This window comes from Melitaea cinxia, chromosome 8 (genome assembly GCF_905220565.1).
Source record: "Melitaea cinxia chromosome 8, ilMelCinx1.1, whole genome shotgun sequence".
In the NCBI taxonomy this organism is placed as follows: Eukaryota; Metazoa; Arthropoda; class Insecta; order Lepidoptera; family Nymphalidae; genus Melitaea; species Melitaea cinxia.
Window position 1 is genome coordinate 11,099,142 of NC_059401.1, and position 19,115 is coordinate 11,118,256.

The 19,115-nt window shown below is 35.0% G+C and overlaps 1 protein-coding gene and 1 long non-coding RNA gene across 2 annotated transcripts; one reads left to right on the forward strand and one right to left on the reverse strand.

The window, feature by feature from the left end:
• Positions 1-2,277: 2,277 nt before the first annotated feature.
• Positions 2,278-4,146, forward strand: LOC123655667 (hypermethylated in cancer 2 protein-like). The gene is made up of 5 exons (XM_045591426.1): positions 2,278-2,484; positions 2,560-2,691; positions 2,761-2,947; positions 3,734-3,787; positions 3,868-4,146. The coding sequence occupies exons 1-5, from the start codon at positions 2,383-2,385 to the stop codon at positions 4,128-4,130; spliced, it is 738 nt and encodes a 245-aa protein (XP_045447382.1). The 5' UTR covers positions 2,278-2,382; the 3' UTR covers positions 4,131-4,146.
• Positions 4,147-12,190: 8,044 nt separating this feature from the next.
• Positions 12,191-13,032, reverse strand: LOC123655670. The gene is made up of 2 exons (XR_006743444.1): positions 12,615-13,032; positions 12,191-12,482 (listed from the first exon to the last, which is right to left on the reverse strand). It is a non-coding gene; the product is annotated as an uncharacterized LOC123655670 (long non-coding RNA).
• Between the last annotated feature and the right edge of the window lie 6,083 nt (positions 13,033-19,115).

The following is a 19,115-nucleotide window of genomic DNA, read 5'->3' on the forward strand; positions in this document are numbered from 1 at the left end:
TAAAATCTCGGATACGGTTTTAATAATAGTAATGGTTCTGAAGGATAGAGTAGAGATAAAAAGTAAATTTTATCTTAATACACTAGAGCTAAAGTCCACTCCACGAGTAAACCATTAAAGTAAAATAAAAACAAAGTATGTACGATTTTATTTTTGTGTTTACCCACACATTAGGGATTCTAAACATTTTTTGAATATCATATCAAAAATTGACTGCTCCAGCGGGATTCGAACCCGCGTCTCCGACTGACCGTGTGTTGTGGGGTTCGAATCCCGCTGGAGCGGTCAATTTTTGATATGATATTCAAAAAATGTTTAAAAACAAAGTAGTTTTGTTTTTAACATAAAATATTTTTGAAGTGATAAAAGGCCTTCTACACGGTCGGGATCGACCGCCGACCATCATGTCCTTGGTCGGGTTGATATAAAAATGGACAGTGTGGAAAACGGTTGACCCGACCAATATTCGGTTGATGTCAACGGCCAGCGGCCGAACCCAATATTCAATCTATCTCTGGTTATGTCCTACTAGAGACAGAAATATCTATCTATCATTCATTTTACTGACCCAATAAACTTGTCGACGATAGGCAATCTTATCCTTCAAAGCTGTCTATCGACGAGAGGGAGGATAGCTTACTAGAGATAACAGTTCGTATGAAAATGACAGTGTAAGCGTCCCAATAATAATAGAGTTCTATCTGTCAGTAACGTTGGTTATCTTTAGTAACAACAATATCCGATCTATAGTTTTCGGGGGATAACTAAGATTTATTAATTGAAAAAGTATTTTCTTTGTATAAATAAAATTAATTTCGAGTGAAAAATAATGGCAGACTCAAGTTCAAGTAGCAGTTCAAGTGATATTGCTCTTTTGCAACAATTAATTGAATAAAAATAATATGTTTCTTGTGAAATAATACTTACTTTACTCATCTTGTGAATAAAACAAACAATTTGGTGAATATACCTATAATTTGCAATGATTTGTATAAATTGATTTGTAAAAAAAATTTACAAATTCAAACGAAACAACGATTCAATAAAGCGTAATGGCGTCGTAGCGTCTTTTCGTGTCGTGTTAAAACGTTCCGTTACTAGATTTACCATGGATTCCATATTAAAATAATATCATTTATTATAAATTAAAAAGTCTGTGTAAAAATTAATTTGTCCATATTTTTATAAAACAAGATTACTTTAATATGAATAAAATTTGTATGACAAATTTAAATACTACAAAACATCTGTGTAACATAACTGAGGCCGTCTGTGACGCTGCGTATACTGGAATGTAAGGAAGAGCTCAGGTAGCCGGTCTATCTACAGCTAACTGGAGATAGTAGTCCCTTATGCGAATTATTGGGACAACTACAAAGGATAGATAGTTAGTTATAAGCAGTCGATGATAACTACCTATCTCTATCTTTAGATTGAATATTGGGTTCGGCCGTTAGTCGCGAGCGTATCTCTCGCCACAGGCTATGTTCGTGGTCGATCCCGACTATGTTCCGACCGTCTGGAACGCTGTCGTCACGGGTAGCTAGTTTAAGTGTATTATCTATGGTCACGGGCGCATGTCACCACGTGTTGCAATGGATTCGCAAAACGAACGCCACGAACGAAAGGTTCTGACCGAATTTATATCTTTATATATTGATTTGACATGTCTTTCGAACATTGGATCCGATTTATACAAAGAAAAGAACCAAAAAACTTCACTTTAGTATAAAAAAGTTATTGCCAAACCCACCTTCTGTTGTTTTAAAATGCAAGAGCCATCGCTTCAAATACCAGAGAAGAACTGACAAGTTGAGTCAACCACCGACCGTGTAGAATGAATACAAAAATTGGTTGACCCGACCAAGAACATGATGGTCGGCGGTCGATCCCGACCGTGTAGAAGGCCTTTAACTTCTTCAGCCACGTTGGGCACTTTTTGGTAGGGTAAAATTTTATGGGTTCGCGTCTCCGACATGATCATGACTGGCGTTCGCGCAACGGTCGTGTAATGAGCGCGTTACACGCTTTTTGGTTTTTGGATGGGTGAAATCTCGTGCGTTTGCGTCACCGACATAACAGTGTTGATAATTTTAATTCAAACGTAATGACATTTCGAATTTCAATACTAAAAATTCTAAGTTTTCACTTTTTCTATCGCCAGTCTCTATAACTGCCATTTTTTTTTAGTCAATTCGAATTTTTATTTGATTTTTAGAATTAACCGATATAAAACGGTAATGGGGAGAACAAGTAATAAATGAGTATTTCATATTTGGCATTTGGCAGCACTAAGAATACCATTTTCAGTGTCAAGTGTCAACTTCAATATCTCAATTGTTTAATATTTGTATATTTTTATTTCTATAGTTCTTCGATACAATGATTAAGTGTAAAATATGTTTTAAGTCTAATGAAGATCTAAAACTGATGCCTTTTGATGATCAATATGTGTCATACTTTAATTTGCTGACTGATTTGAAGGTATCAAAATTAATTATTTAAATTTAACTAAAAAAATAAAAATACGTATATTAGTTTAAAATATTTTTGTTTTAGATTCAAATGTGTGATGTTACGAACCAAAAATTATGTGAAAATTGTATAAAAATGCTAAACCTGTTTGTGGAGTTTCGAAACAAATGCATCCTAGCTCATAATGTTATGCAGACAGATTATGTTTTTGAAGAGGTAAATATTACTATTTTACTTAATAAAAGCATCAAAATCGTTTTTAAGTATAATTATCATGATTTACAGAAACTAAAACAGGAAGACACAATAGAAAATCGTCATATTATGAAGAATGGAGTTTATAAAAGAGAAATAGATGAAAACCAAGAGATTACTACTGATGTACATGATATACAAGATTTTCCGAGTACCGATGATCAATTTGGAAATGATCTTGATGAAATTGAAGTGAAATGTGATAAATTTATTCAAGGTATTCTTTTGATTTTATATAAAATTTAATTATCTAAAATAAAATTTGAATTTATTATTAATATTTAAAAAATAATGATTGATATTTTTAATTTTTTAATATTATTTAAGCAGATTTTTTCAACCCCTTACCACCATTTTTAAGCATTGCTATGCTGCAAAATCATTACATATTTTTATCACAATATTCTTGCTATTATGTTCCAATACACAGCTTAAGTTTGTGATGTGGGCTGAGAGTAGCTTAGGCTCATTTATCACTTAAAGTCTATCGCAGTCGGTTTTCCGCAATCCTCATCCAGCTACAATTGGCAATCTTATGTAAATCTTCAGTCTAGCGGGCCAGAGTGCGTCGTCAGCAGCCATTGGTTCTACGACATAGGCAACTAGCCCACTATCACTTCAACTTGCTTATTCTACAAGCTATGTCGGTTACTTTCGTTCTTTCTCAGATAGTCTAATTTCTGATCCTATCTTTGAGAGACTACAAGCATAGCCCGTTCAATTGCACTTTAAGCGACTTTAAGCTTGTGAACTCTTCCCTTTGTCAGTGTCCACGTCTCGGCAATGTTTGTCAAAACAGGCAGGATGCATTCTTCAGAGTTTTGTACCAATTCATAGCTCCTCCAACATCTCCGCAAAGATGATATCGTCGGCGAAACAAAGGTTAACTTGTACCCCCCCCCCCCAATCAAATAAAAAAATAAAAATAATAAATCAATTTCATAATAAAATTATATTTATATTATTTAACCTGATTGCAAATTTAAAAGAGACATTGTTTCAGTTTGTTCTAAAGAGCAAAGAAAGAAAACAACAGTGCAACAACAATTTCCTTGTGGTAATAATTTTTATATATTTTTTAGATTAGTAATGAAATTATTATTACAATATGTAGATTAACATAAATATTAATTTCAGGTTTGTGTTCTAACTCATTTAATGAGAAAAGTTCCATGTCAAATCACATAGAAAGTCATAAATATGATAAAATGTGTTTATTATGCAAAGAAAAGTTTACCGACTGGCAGCAGCTATTCTCTCACCGATTAGAACATGTGCAATGCAAAGATAAAATCTGTCATATCTGTTTTAAGCGCTTTAAGTCATCTCCATATTTGGAATACCATTACAAAAATATTCATTCAGCTAATGAGGTAATTGTTTTTGTTACCTCGTTTTAATTTCTTTTAAGAACAAAGTATGCTATACACAAAAATTACAATAATACAATATATTGACTATTATTTGAAAACTATAAGGTTGTTAATTTTTAAAAGTCTAAACATCGAATAATTAGTTGTTTTACTTTAAAATTATAGAAAATTCTGTTAAGATGTCCACTGTGTAATAAATCTTCGAAAACGCCTAGACTATTACAAAAGCACATTTGGAGATGTCATTCAGATAAAAGATTTATATGTGACTATTGTTCAAAAGAGTAAGTATAATATTTTCCTTCGTCACAGCATATATAGGTATCTATCGGTCAAATTGAGTAACCTCCTCCTTTTTTGAAATCGGTTAAAAAAGAGGTACTTAAATAGTGCATATAAACATGGTATTTAAGCATTTTTAACCGAACCTAACAATGTTTTAGTATTAAGGTGCTGAACTGAATAAGCATGTAACATTCTGTTGGGCAAAGGCTTCTTTCTTAATATAGAAGAAACGTCGCAGTTTACGAGCCCCGATGCAAAATAGTTCGTCTAGTATGAAAAGTAGTGCAAAGCGTAAAATATGTATAGAAAGTAAATATTGGTAAAATAATTAAGAACGCTTAATAAAAAGTAAACCACAATTGAGGAACATTTTAAAGTTTATTTTAACATAACTGAAATTCTTTCATGACTTTGCATAACATAAAATATTTAAAAAAATGTTCTAAAAAACATAACGCAAAAGTATTCGTCTACCCTTGTTGTCGCCTTTGCTCTTAATGATAGCTTTAATGCGAAGAGGCATGGTTGCAACCAACGCTGCACACTCCTCAGGCGTAATTGACTCCCAGACAGCCAAGAGCCTAGCCTTTAAGTCGCTCTTCGATCTTGATGGATTTTTACGGAGATTTTATTTTTTTCATTTTCCACCATAGGGTTTCGATCGGCGACAAGTCCGGGCTGTTAGATGGCCATTCGATTGTAGAGATGCTTTTCGCCAATAGCCACGTCTTTGTTGTCCTTGCAGTATGGCAGGAAGGGTAAAGCTTTAGATTAGGTAAAACCGAATTTCGGGACCGTGGGGGGATGGGGGGGGAGAGGGTGGGGAACGCTACCCCTGGTACCACTGTCACACCTCGGAACCCCATGGTTATGGAGATATCCATGGTTAAAGTTTGGAGGTTAGAAGAAGAATTTCGAAAATTAGAGGAACGCTTGGCTCCGGCGCTGCGGGAAGTGCAGCCCTTCCGCCCTTGCGTGCGAAAGCACGCTCACTCATGCTCCGTTCCGCAGCGGAGGCTGGTCGCCTTCGGCGACCAGCCTCAGCCGCTCCTCTACGCATTCGTTCGCGCGCTTTCGCACGGCGGGCGAGGGCTGCCCTCCCTCCGCGCCTCCGCGGCACAAAAAAAACACTCTAGGGGTAGGACAGACCAAGACCACGTGGACAGTGGGGTGCTCCGATTCGGTTTTGGGTATTTTTCGAATTTCTAAACCTATATTCTAGCACGCAATGTTACTAATTTTATTAGAATATTATGTCTGACGCGTTATTTTGTTTAAAAATGTCGATTTGTCAGTCGTTAAGCGTCAGTTCGTATCGTTTGTTGATCTTGCAATCGAGATCGTTTTTACGTAAATTTTTTCGAAAATAAAATGTGAAAGTTGGTGAATGGAGCATATGAGTGCACTTCCCGCTGCATCGGAGTTAAGGTGGAGTCAGACACGGAGCTCTAAGGTATTGTAATATCTCTGAATCACGTAAAGTTAACCCCAAAACTTCAAACACGATATCTTCGAAACCACGGGGTTTACGCGAAACGCACACTACGGGGGGCTAAAAAACCCACCCTCCCCACCACCCTTTACCCTCCCACCCCCATTTCACCCCATAAATTGGAGGCCACTTAACTAACGAATGACCAATTCTTCTTCTAACCTCAAAACTTTAACCATTGATATCTCCATAACCATGGGGTTCCGAGGTGTGATAGTGGTACCAGGGGTAGTGTTCCTCACCCTCCCCTCCCCCATCCCCCCACGGTCCCGAAATTCGGTTTTACCTAATCTAGATCTTAGCCGCAGGAAGCACCAGCCTGTTGAAAAATGAAGGAATCTTGATGCTTGAGTGACGGAATAGAGGGCAGAAAATTCTTTTCCAAAATCCTTTCCCTTGCAGAATTGATAGAACCATCCACAAAGTGCATACCACCAACACCTTCTGCAGACATGCAGCCCCATATCATAAGAGACGCTGGAAACTTCACTTTGCGTTTGAGACAATCAGTATGAAATGCCTCTTTTTGTTCGGAATCACTTTTTCCTTTTATCGCCGACTGTCACTTCAAATTTGGACTCGTCACTTCAAATGATACTATGCCACTGATCGGAAGTCCAATTTAAATGATCACGAGCATACTTCAACCTCTTTTTCTTTTGTACAGCAGTCAACAGTGGTTTCTCCTTAGCGGTGTAAAATCCGTAACCCTTTCTTTTTAGGACTCTTTTGCAAGTATCAACTGAGACGTCTTTGTGAATCATGGCCTTCCATTGCACCATGAGTTCTCCAGCTCGAGCACGACGATTATTTTTGATAATTTTTTTCAGGATTCTGTTTTCTGCTGCAATTGTGACCAATGTGTGTGGTCGACCAGTTTTCTTCAAACAAGAAGTCGTTCTATTCTTTTTATAGTGCTGAATAATAGATTGGACTGTAGACCTGGGAAGTATCAAGTCTTTAGATATTTGGTAACTTGATTTGCCAGCATCGACCGCACAAGCTATTCGCTTTCAAAGCTCTTAACACACGGGTTTGCCACGACCCATTGTTATTTGAAAAGTAATGAAAAAAACAGAAATTTTCATTTCAGAATTTATACTGTCTCACTTGACAAATGACACAGAATTACCAAAGAATTAATTTAACTATTATTAATTAATTATTAATTTATTTATTTCACCGAAATACGAACTGTTTTTCATCGATTAACAATTAGACGAACTATTTTGCTTATAACTTCTTCGAATTTAAAAAACAGGATATGTATAAATTTAAAAAGCTAAAATAGTTTATTGGTTCATAATTAAAAAATGGCATAAGTAACGCGACATGTGAATAATGAAGTTAGAAAAAATCTCACAGAGAAAATTTCACACTCGACGAACTATTTTGCATCGGGGCTCGTATCTCAACACGCTACTCCACTGCGGTATAACGAGCGCTATCAGGTGTCTATGATAAAAGCCGGAACCGACATGTTTACGTGCTCTCCGAGACACGATGGAGATACTCGAAAGGCAATAAATCCAGATCAGTTCAGAAAACTTTGTTTGCAAGATCAAAGTGTATTTGAAAATATTTTTTTTATGCATGTGTAATGGGATTTAAAAATTTTGATTGTTAAGTGTACATAATTCCAGATTTAAAACTAAACAGCAAATGAAATCACATGTGGCGGTTCATATGGAACGCAAGCCGTTTACTTGTGATCAGTGTGATTTTACCTGCAATTTTCGAAGTAATCTTAAAGTAAGTATGAAATGTAAATTTATGTGCTTTCTTGTAAAGGAAAAAATTATAATTATGTACCTACATATAAATGTGAGTTCATAATCTAAACATTATTTGATTTAATTAATTTGTTAATAATATTATTGGCACTATGAGATACATTTATATTCGCTCCTAGTCGTTTATGTAGTAAAGTGTTTACTATCTATTTAATTTATTTATTTATTTATTTAAATTCTTCATTGTACAATAATTGTACTTATAAAAGTGTGTACAAAAGGCGGGCTTAACGCTGATGCGTTTTCTACTAGCCAACCTTGGTATGTGCAAGAAAGTATAGTGAGTAGGTGTACAACAAAAAAGTAAATTCCACGCAGACGAAGTCGCGGGCACAGTTAGTATGTAATATATAAACGTAACATTCGTATTTCGTATTATACTAACGTAAGATAAATTAGTCAACATATACATGTATATACCAATATATAACAATTTTTTGTTGTTAACTTTTAGTCACATAAATTGAGTAGACATACGCCCGAGAGAGTCTACTGTAGAAAGTGTAACCGAGTCTTCGGCAGCAGACTCATCCGTGACAAACACAAATGTCTCTCAAAATTGTCAGTGTGTCCTACTTGCGGCAAAACATTTTACGGAACGAGACAGGTAATACTAAAATAATACTTTTAACTGAAATGATATATTGAATTCCTTATGATCATTCGCGTATTGAAGACTATCTCTAAGATATCAATGGATTATTTTTCAAATATTGGTTTGGCTCAAAGCAACTGGCCGTTTCTCTAGTGGGGTTCGAACCTCATAAGTGGGCGTCCATAAATTACGTGAGGTGTTTTTTTTTAAATTTTCTGTCCCCCCCCCCTGGTAAGATGTCGTGAGATTTTATTCCACCCCTCGCCCATTCCCCAATCTCACGTAAGATTTTTCAAAATGTGGGTTTCTTACGTAAACGCGTTGGATTGTTATTGTAAAAAGAAAAAAAAAATGTTTTAATTTACGACTAGTTAAGACTAGTAATCAATATTGCTGAGAGTTTAATTATAAGTGTAATAAATTTAAGAATAGAATACTTAAATCGTAACCACTGTGATTAAAAAAAGAATATCTACTCTAATTCAGTCCATGGAGAAACATGGGCGGTCTCAAGAGAGGCTATTGGAACCAACATGTACATATGATTTTCAGTAAAATCATCAGCTCCTTCAACTTCGTTCTGATCTAGCCACTCTAAGCCGTTGGCATAAAACAAATATGGTGGTTTGACAGTCAGTAGACGTATAACGTCGAAGTACGGATGAAATTATTTTCTTTCGAACGAATTAGTGAATGATCTTAATCGTATTACGATTACGCTTAAGATTAAATCTTAAGCATGTACAATCTGGATTAAATGGACCAAAATAGTATAATTTTTTTTTGTTTCAATCTGAAAAAAAATTGCGTGATATTTGCCGAGGCCTCCCCTCTCTCTCCTACGTAAGATTAGATGAGATTTGAATCGACCCCCCCCCCCCCTAAACATCTCACGTATTTTATGAACGCTCTCTAACTTGTCTGTAAAATACACTTGATATTAATCGTGTTCTGGGCGTCTAGGTTCGTTTTGTGTGCATTTCGCAGGAGTTAATTTAAGTACTACGAGTTAACAATCCCATGGTCTTTACACAATATGGTGAAGCTCGCACAATATATATTTAAAATAAATATATTATTGTGTAGAATTTTATTTACTATTTGATAAAATAATTTTAAAAAAATACTAGATAAGATAGATAAGATAGATAATAAAAAAAAATTAAATACTTCTTTTATTTTATTCGGAAAATTATTAGAGATCTCAGCTCCTTTGTTATACCATTAAATCCTTAATCCTAATTTTAGTATTCCTGGTATATATGTGTCGTATATGATAGTAATTTACGTAGTTTTACATACTATATAGATAAATAATAAGGAAAGTTGTTCTGGCATTGCAACCACCGAACTGATCTCAATAATTCTTTCCCCATTACAAAAATGCATTATTTTAAAGCGACTTTTACGATTTGTCCTTTGATGAAACTCCGAGGGTCGACAATAGTGTTTAATATAGGGCCGATTTTAAAGCGTCGAATCGGTAAGGCATTCACGGCTAAAACCATTAAACCCTAACGTATGTCCTCCATAAAACCATAACGAAAGCCGTAACGTGTATAGCGTCCATAGAATGAGCCAAACCAATAACCGGTGGTGCAGCTGAGCAGGCACATGGAGTCGCACGAGGCGCTGCGGCGCCACCGCTGCGCGCGCTGCCCCGCCGCCTTCCGCTCGAGCGGCGCGCTGCGGGCGCACCGCGACCGCCACGACGGCGTGCGCTCCAAGCGCTGCGAGTTCTGCCCCAAGGCCTTCTACACCACCTGCGTGCTCATCAAGCACCGCCGCACGCACACCGGTGCGCCCCTTCTACTTGCCTCACTGCTCACTTGTTATTACCATTTAAAACTTAGTTCATCATTCATCATTACAGCCTATACAGTCCACTGCTGGACATAGGCCTCCACAAGTTTACGCCAAAAATAACGTGAACTCATGTGTTTTGCCCATACTCACCACGCTGGGCAGGCGGGTTGGTGACTGCAGTACTGGCTTTGTCGCACCAAAGACGCTGCTGCCCGTCTTCGGCCTGTGTATTTCAAAGCCAGCAGTTGGATGGTTATCCCGCCATCGGTCGGCTTCTTAAGTTCCAAGGTGGTTGTGGAACCTTGTTATCCCTTGTTAGTCGCCTCTTACGACACCCACGGGAAGAGAGGGGGTGGCTAAATTCTTTAGTGCCGTAGCCACACAGCACAAAAAATTTAGTTAATTTCATTTTATTATTTAAATAAAAAATTGTCGAAACTAAATCAAGTTGTAGTAACTCTCATACTCATTGACGCTTCGGGCGTTTTAACAGTAACGTTCTGTTTTTTTGCGTAGTTTATAACAAATATCGTTTTTGTAGAACGGTAATAATTAAAGAGGAACTATTTAATGTGATAATTAAGATGAAGTACTTCAAAAGAAATCGTGATGTCGAGGGCACGACATAATCCTTATTTTCTATAATTATATACGAAATATTAAAATAAACAAAGATCTAAAACTTAATTCTTGTATAACTTACATGACATGCTGTATGTTACAACATCAATAATCTCTTTATTAATGTAAATATGTTTTTCTTTCAGGTATAAAACCGTACGTCTGTACAATATGTCAGAAAGCATTTACAGGAAATAATAATCTTAAAGTACACATGCGTGTTCATGGCGAGAATCTTATTAAGAAAAAAGTTCAAAATGACATTGATAATGTTAATATTCAGAGCAAGATATAGAAGTGTTTATTAATTAGATGTTAATCTCGAGATTCATTCATACTTAGTAAGATTTTTTATGTTACCACAAACGACGTGAGTGAAGCAACGCATCATCTAGTATTTTGAATTGTGATCTGTAATATAAAATTCTCGTGTCACGATGTTAGTTATAATACTCCTCAGAAACGGGTGGACCGATTAACTTTATGAAATTTTGTGTGCAACCGACATCAAAAAAGGAGGTTACTCAATTCGACTGTATGTGTATATATATATTAATGTATGTTCGGGGATAACTCCGTCGTTTATGAACCGATTTTGATAATTCTTTTTTTGTTAAAAAGGAGATATCCCTATATTTAGTAGCATGATAAGGAAACCAGGATCTAATGATGGGATCCTAGAGAAATCGAGGGAAACTCTCGAAAATCCCCATAACTTTTTACTGGGTGTACCGATTTTGATAATTTTTGTGTTTGATGTTTATTATGTGGTCACATTTAAATTTCATCGAGATCTGATTACAACTTTTGGGAGTAATCCTTGATAATGCGTATTTACTTGACTATTTTTTCGTCTACCTTCGTTGTATTACTCGTCGATATAATTGAAGTCGGTTTTTCTTCGTTTGCCTGCAAACACCATTATTATCATACTTCAAGTTATAAGGGGGAGGGGGGATTAAGGAGTTAATAACATAAATGGCAAAACAACGTTTACGGGGTCAGCTAGTAATCTATAAAATTTTGACAGACCTGAATAAGATTATTATTACTTTAAACCGACTTCAAAAAAGGATTAAAACCTTCTTTTTTTTCATTCCACTATTTTTTTTCTGTATGAACTTATGGAACGTGGTGGAACTTCTGGGTGGACAGATTTTGATACTTCTTTTTTTAATTGAAAGCTGCTGCTTGGCTTGTGGTCCCATTTAAATTTGATCGAGATTGGACTAGGGCTTTTTGAGTTATTTTTAATAATGCGTGTTTACTTGACTATTTTTTCGTCTAGTATTACTAGTCTACGTAATTGAAGTCGAGTTTTTTTTCGTTTGCAAACAAACACAATTATTGTAAGTTCACAGATTAAAATAAAAAAAAAAATTAAAAAAAAATCTTTTACGTTATGTTACAGTTGATGCAAACTTTTTATTTTATATTTTTATTTAGTAAGTACTTCAAATATTCGTAAAAATAAAGGACTCAATTAAAACAATTGTTTTATTTATATATACCTAAATTATTTAATGTAGAAATACAGTTTACATTCTAAGTACAAAAGTAAATAAACATATCACATACAAAAAAGTCTTTGGCAAGTACGAAAATGATGTACTATTAAATACTCATGTATAATAAAAATTGATAGAAAGAGTCTTAATGCTAAAGTATAAACACAACAAATTGAATGAATTTATTAATTGGAAACGACCTAATACCTAAGGATCAAATACCTGCACATTTGCTAATCTATGTATGACAAGGAATACTTTCAATAACAGGACCTCAACCTTGCGACCATTTCACGTTGCATAGTTAGCTGGATAGCTAGAGCCACAAAATTATATATCTGATACTTTGATATGATTAAAATAATTATTTTTTTTAATTTACACCCGAAATGTTTTTAACAGGACCTCAACCTTGCGACCATTTCACGTTGCATAGTTAGCTGGATAGCTAGAGCCACAAAATTATATATCTGATACTTTGATATGATTAAAATAATTATTTTTTTTAATTTACACCCGAAATGTTTTTTTTTTTTTTTTTTGGTTAAAAGTTTTACCACTTAAGGTCGAATTACATACCATTAATAACAGGTATAACTTTACCTATTATTCACCATTATAGTTTTTTACAATCTTGTGTTTATCTATTGTAGTACAACCGACAATTAACAACTTGATTTTATATTCAAAATAATCTTTGAAAAGGCGTTATAATAACAAATATATATCTAAGAGCAATTGTCTGTTAATTATTATATGCACAAGTATGTTTAATAGCTTACATATATATCAATGACGTGACAAATTTCAAAATACCATAAGTATTCGAGCTTAACACGTTGGATGCCATGACGGACACCATATGTCCGACAGCATACTTTCGCCGGAGGCCACACCAATAAATCGAGAATCGTCAAAAAATTGTTAAGGTGTTTTTCTGCAAATATTGTCAGCGAAAACCTCAAAAATAATGGGCAACTGACGGAAACAGTGATTTACCCATTATTTTCCAAGATCTCAAGTGGCAGATACCAGCTATAACATTTTTGGAAACAACTTGTTAAAAAGCCTATAAATACAAAGTGTTTTGGATTTTTTTTTTTGTGCTATGTGGCCTTATTGCAGTGTGAGGCCGCGCGGGTCACTTGCCTTAGTAAAAACAGTCGAAACACTGTCCGTCGGCTCCCTAGAGGCTTCTGAAGTGATCGAGGGCATGCGGACACATGGTGTCTGACGTGGCCTCTTGGACCCAATATAATGGCAGTCACATGGTGTCCGTCGCGGCCCACTGAACTAAACATGATTTTTGGTCTGGCGTTCAACGTGTTAAGTATGAAAAATCAGAGCAGAAAAAAACTTTTTATACGACTAACATAGGAATAAATTGTGCTTACAAATGTACAAAATGTAACTTACTTGACATTAATCAAAAAATCTATTTTAACTATTACGGCGCCTAATAGGCGCTGCAGTGGCGCTTCCAAAGAGAAGCGTTCCAGTAGCGCGACTGTGGCGCAGCAGACGTGCGTCTGTAATGCTTTGGCAAATTCTAGTGATGTTCGTCAGTTACGCAATGGATTCCGACCGAATGTGCTTCTAGAAGTTTTATGAAAACTAGTAGTGGCAGTGCTTCTTCACGGCTCTAATTTGATGGCCTTATGTTTCTTTATTTATTTATTAAATTTACAAGTTTATTATTCGTAAAGTACAGTGAAAGCTCCTCACAATATTCTTGTGAGTATGTTAATTACTATTTATGACTTTAAAAAAATTTGACACAATTATTTTATAAGATTGACTGTGAATTACGTTATTCGCGGATTGAATTGGAGTATTAGTTTCACGTGCCGAAACAACTTACCTATAAAAAATTAAAATGATTTATTTCAAATCCATAAAATTCACAGATATAGTAAGTATTATTTAAAAAAAAACTAAGTACTTGCAAAAGAGTTAAATAAAAAAAACTAATGTCACTGCTATAGAGCCTAAAACTTGCTAACACAGTATCCATCATTATTTATCGTTGTGTCCATTTATTATAAATATTCTTTGACGATTAGCAGGAAAGTTGCAATTGGTGGTTTGATTGGCACCCTATGTCCACTTTCCTGCTAATCGTCAAAGAACAGTATCCATCTTTCGTCTGTAATCTGTATCTTTTGATAATATTAGCCTAATATTGTCATATAAACTACTACACCATATAGGTACATGGTTTACTTATACACACATAGTTATGAATGGAGCTTTTTCTGTAGGTTACAGAAACCTGTAAATTTAACAAAAATTACAATTTAACATAATATTTAAAATAGACACACGTGAAATCAAATCTCTTTTGTTAAGAAAACAATAATTACGAATAAGATTTTCAGTGTCGATTTTTAGTATAAATTTACATAAATACTGTTATGTAGTCCTTAGAATTAATAATATCAATAGGATATAAAAAATACTTCAAAACACCACATAATAATAACTTGAAAGGCATATTATAGTCTAGACGATTATTATCGTTGTGATCAATTGATGGATATGTCATAACCAGTAGTATTTTTATTTCACAATCATTATTAAATAATATAAAATATTATGCAATCAAACATAAAGATTCTCAAAACCTGAAATATTTCAAGTGGAGATTAATAAAAAGTATATAGTCCGGCCGCTCAAAGAATGCGTTTCGGACAGGTCGTGGTCGATTAGGCGATGTAACTTTGAAACAACGTACAATTTACGGAAAATTTCAAATATTGAGATTTTATTTCAAATAAATAAATGTATTAATTTTGGGCTACAATTATTACAATTAATTAATTAACAAATATAAAAACAATAGCTTTTAAAAGTCAAACCACGTCAAACGGCGCTGTTTCAACGTTATGTCCACTGTTTGTTTTTGTAGTGATGTGACAAAATAACAAGGGAATTGTAATCGAATGTTTTTGTAATCTTAATGTAATCTGTCGGTATAATATAAAATAAAACGTTATAATTTTATAATCTCTCTCTCTCTCTCTCTCTCTCTCAACAGCCTTAGTCCGTCTATTACAGACGATTTAGACAGTGTCAGACAGACACTGTGTCGCCTAGGTCACTCTTCAGGAAATCGCAAAGTTGCCTAAGCAAATTGGTGTCATAATATCAGTCAGATAAATAAAATAAAAATTGAAAATAAAATTACTTACTACTTTATATTTCTGGTAAAAAATGGCAACCCAAAATAGCGTTCTCCGAATTCCTCCGTACCAATGCCAGTACAATGCCATTTAGCTAATTTGGGCTCAAATTAAAGGTTATGTAGCCCGTCATAATATTTCTCCACCGTATGGCATAAAAAAGATGAATATGTTTTTAAAAGAAGCATGCGAAAAAGTCACAAGAGATGACTGGATGAAGGTGATTTCAAAAACTAAAAAGATTATATTTGATGACTTTGACGGCGATATCCGTATAGATACTATATACTGATTGATCATAATTTGATTATACACGTTAGTGAAGATGACAGTGACTCCTCAAGCGAATTGGAAGATTAAATTGCTTGACATAGTCTTGTTTAAGGCTTAAAACTATGTATGTCATAATACACATTTTCCAAATAAATAAAGCATTTTTATTTATTTTTTCGCTTCGTTACATTCAGAAATTACGATTCAATTCAATTGAGTCATTAAAATTTATTTACATTGGGAATATTTATTGAATATATTGAAATATAATTCCTATAAAAAATGACAAGATATAAATTAAATTGAATAAATATGTATAATGAATGCAATAAATAACGTTACTAAATATTATTTATTGTACATCACTAGTCATGACGAATTGACAGGTGTCACAAACGCATTCTTTGAACGGCCGGATTTTAAATTTCTTTACAGAAACTTAGTAGCCAAAACTTTATACGTCAAATGTAACATTGTCATATTAAGTCACTTATTATCAGTATTTAAGCAAGGTGATAAAGTATTTAATTATTCTTAAATTTGTTAATTTCACGTTAAAAACTAATTTTATCAAAATTAATGAATAAAAATAAGTTTATCTATACACATTAAAAGAGATACGAATACATTACATTTAGTTAAAAAATCTCGTAATTGGAGCATGGTTAAATATTGATGTACATGCATTAAAAGCATTGATTTTAAAAAACAAAAAAATCCTTAGTCAAAAAGTGTGACACACGAAAACTGAATATCACGATATGGACATGCCCGGCATCTTTGGATACGCGGATGACAGCACTGTTACGGAGATACGTGTCCGGTCCCCGAGCTGGTGGGGCTGAAACTCATGAGCATAGAGAGGCTCTGGTTGAACGCATGAATTTGGCTTTGAAAGAGGTATCCGATTGGGGTGACGCCAACCTAGTCAAATTTGCTTCCAAAACGCAAGCGTGTCTTTTCACCGCTAAACGGAGTCCATTCCCATTAGCTCCGACTTTCCGAGGTGTATCTGTACCGGTCATCGATAGTATTGATCTTCTAGGCATAAATATCTCGTCTAATATGAACTTCGGACAGTGAAGAGAATCCAGGGCAAAAATTGCTGGTAAGAAACTTGGTATCCTCAATAAAGTCAGGCAGTACTTCACACCGGAACAGCTTCTTACTCTCTACCAAGCACAAGTTCGATCGTGTATGGAGTACTGCAGCCACTTATGGGACGGCTCTGCCAAGTACCAGCTCGCTGCTTTGGATTCTGTGGATCGACGCGAAGACTCATCGGTGACAAATCGCTGGTTTGCTCTAGACTTCAAAGTCTCGAACATCGGCGCAAGGTTGCCTGTTTGTCGGTATTTTACGGGTTGTATTTCGGAGAGTATGTTCTAGAACTATACAATTTGGTTCCACCATCACCGTTCTACCACCGAACCGCAAGGCATCGCATGAATCTGCACCGCTATGTGGTTGAAATCCCACGATCTCGCACTAAACGATTTGCTTCCTCGTTCCTAATACGCACCGCAAAAATTTGGAATGCCCTTCCGGCTTCCGTTTTTCCAACGAACTGTAACTTGGGTATCTTTAAATCAAAAGTGAATAGGCATCTTCAAGGCAAGCGCGCACCACCTTAGGCTGCATCTTCACTTGCCATCGGGTGAGATAGCAGTCAAGCGCTAGTCTATATATTTAAAAAAAAATAAAAAAATCTTGGTCGCCCGTGAATCTAGCATCCGGTACATAGTCCAGTCATTTTAGAGATTTTAAACCCCCATCTACGGAAAAATTTCTAGTGAGGTGAATTTTGTATACACCTTTATTACGGCGTCGTAATGTAGATGGGAAAAATCGACATCGATATCGTGCCGGCTAAAAAAGTTATAAAGGTCAAAAGGTCATAAAAATCAGTTTTTCGCGAATATCTTGCGACCTTTTGCTCGGAGGTCAATAAAGTCATTATAAAAATTGTTTGTCGTAAAAGTATCGGCAAAAAATACTTCTTGAATATCTATAATACAGGTATATTTTTCACAAAACGCCTAAGTATCAGATATAAGTTTTTAAGACACTTGAAAACATGAATAAAAAGCAATAGAGTTTACGCCTTAGTGTAGGGTATACAATACAGTATGTGAGTGAATTCTAGTCGCTTTCTCAGCGCTTTGCTCCGAAAACGGTTAATTTTAAAAAAATGCAAGAAGCATTTAATTTTTGTAGATAAATTTACGACAAATAATCTTTATAATAACCTCTATTGACCTCCGAGAAATAAGTCGCGAGGTATTTGCGAAAAACTGATTTTCATGACCTTTTAATTTTGTAACTTTTTTGCTGTGTGGTTACGTAAGTGAAGAATATAGCCACCCCTTCTCTTCGTAAGAGATGACTAAGGAATAACACAGTTCCACTAACACCTTGGAACTTAAAAAGCCGACCGATGGCGGGTTAGCCATCCAACTGCTGGCTTTGAAATACACAGGCCGAAGACAGGTAGCAGCGTCTTCGGTGCGACAAAGCCAGCCCTGCGGTAAATTTCGAATTTTCACATCTTCATTACAACGCTGTAATAAATGTGGATACAAAAATCCAGCTCTCTAGGAGTTTTTCTGCAGATGAAACCTAAAATGACTGGACTTGTGACGTTCACATTACCGGGAGCTTCAAAATGACAATCTCATTAAGACCCGTGTAAGCAAGTGTTGGTAGTTACCATGATAGCTTAAAAACTTATAATATTAGTGTGATACTCCAGAACTGTAACTAAACTTAGTTCTTACACAATGTAATATTTTCAGTATAAATTTACTTAATGTAAAATTTTTACTTTTTATCATCAGCGACAATCACACGATGGTAAGCTGTTCTTGGCGCTTACTGCTCTTGGGTTGAAATCATACTCCTACGCTCGGCGACTTTTTTTTCATTGTTTTTTTAAAACAATAAGAAATTGCCTATTTGATAAAAATATTTTAAAATTTTGACATGTTTTCATTGACCACTCTACGCTATCTATTACGTGGAACGTCATTGCCTCCCCTTGTAAGAACTCAACTTTCGTGTGTCAGAGTTTAGGTTTATTAATAAAAAGCGACAAGTAAATTATCTATTTGTAATAGCTTATTACAAAAATTAAATTAAGTTGTAACGATTCATATCCATTGTCGAGCGTAATTAAAAATTTAATTACATTAGTCTTGCGCCAAACAGTTCGCTCATTAGATTAATATTACGATTAGATTAATATAACGCGTTTTATAGTGAGATCGTATGTTAAAGCATAATACTGAATTACTTTGCAGCGCCTAATAAATCCTTGCATATAGTTGCGTCATCACTCGCTAGCTTTATTTAAAAATGAGATCTTGAAAAGAAGCATGAAAATGCGATGTCAGAGAAGACCGGCAACGTCTTAAAAAACGAACGAGAATACATTTTTTGAATAATATTTACGTACGTT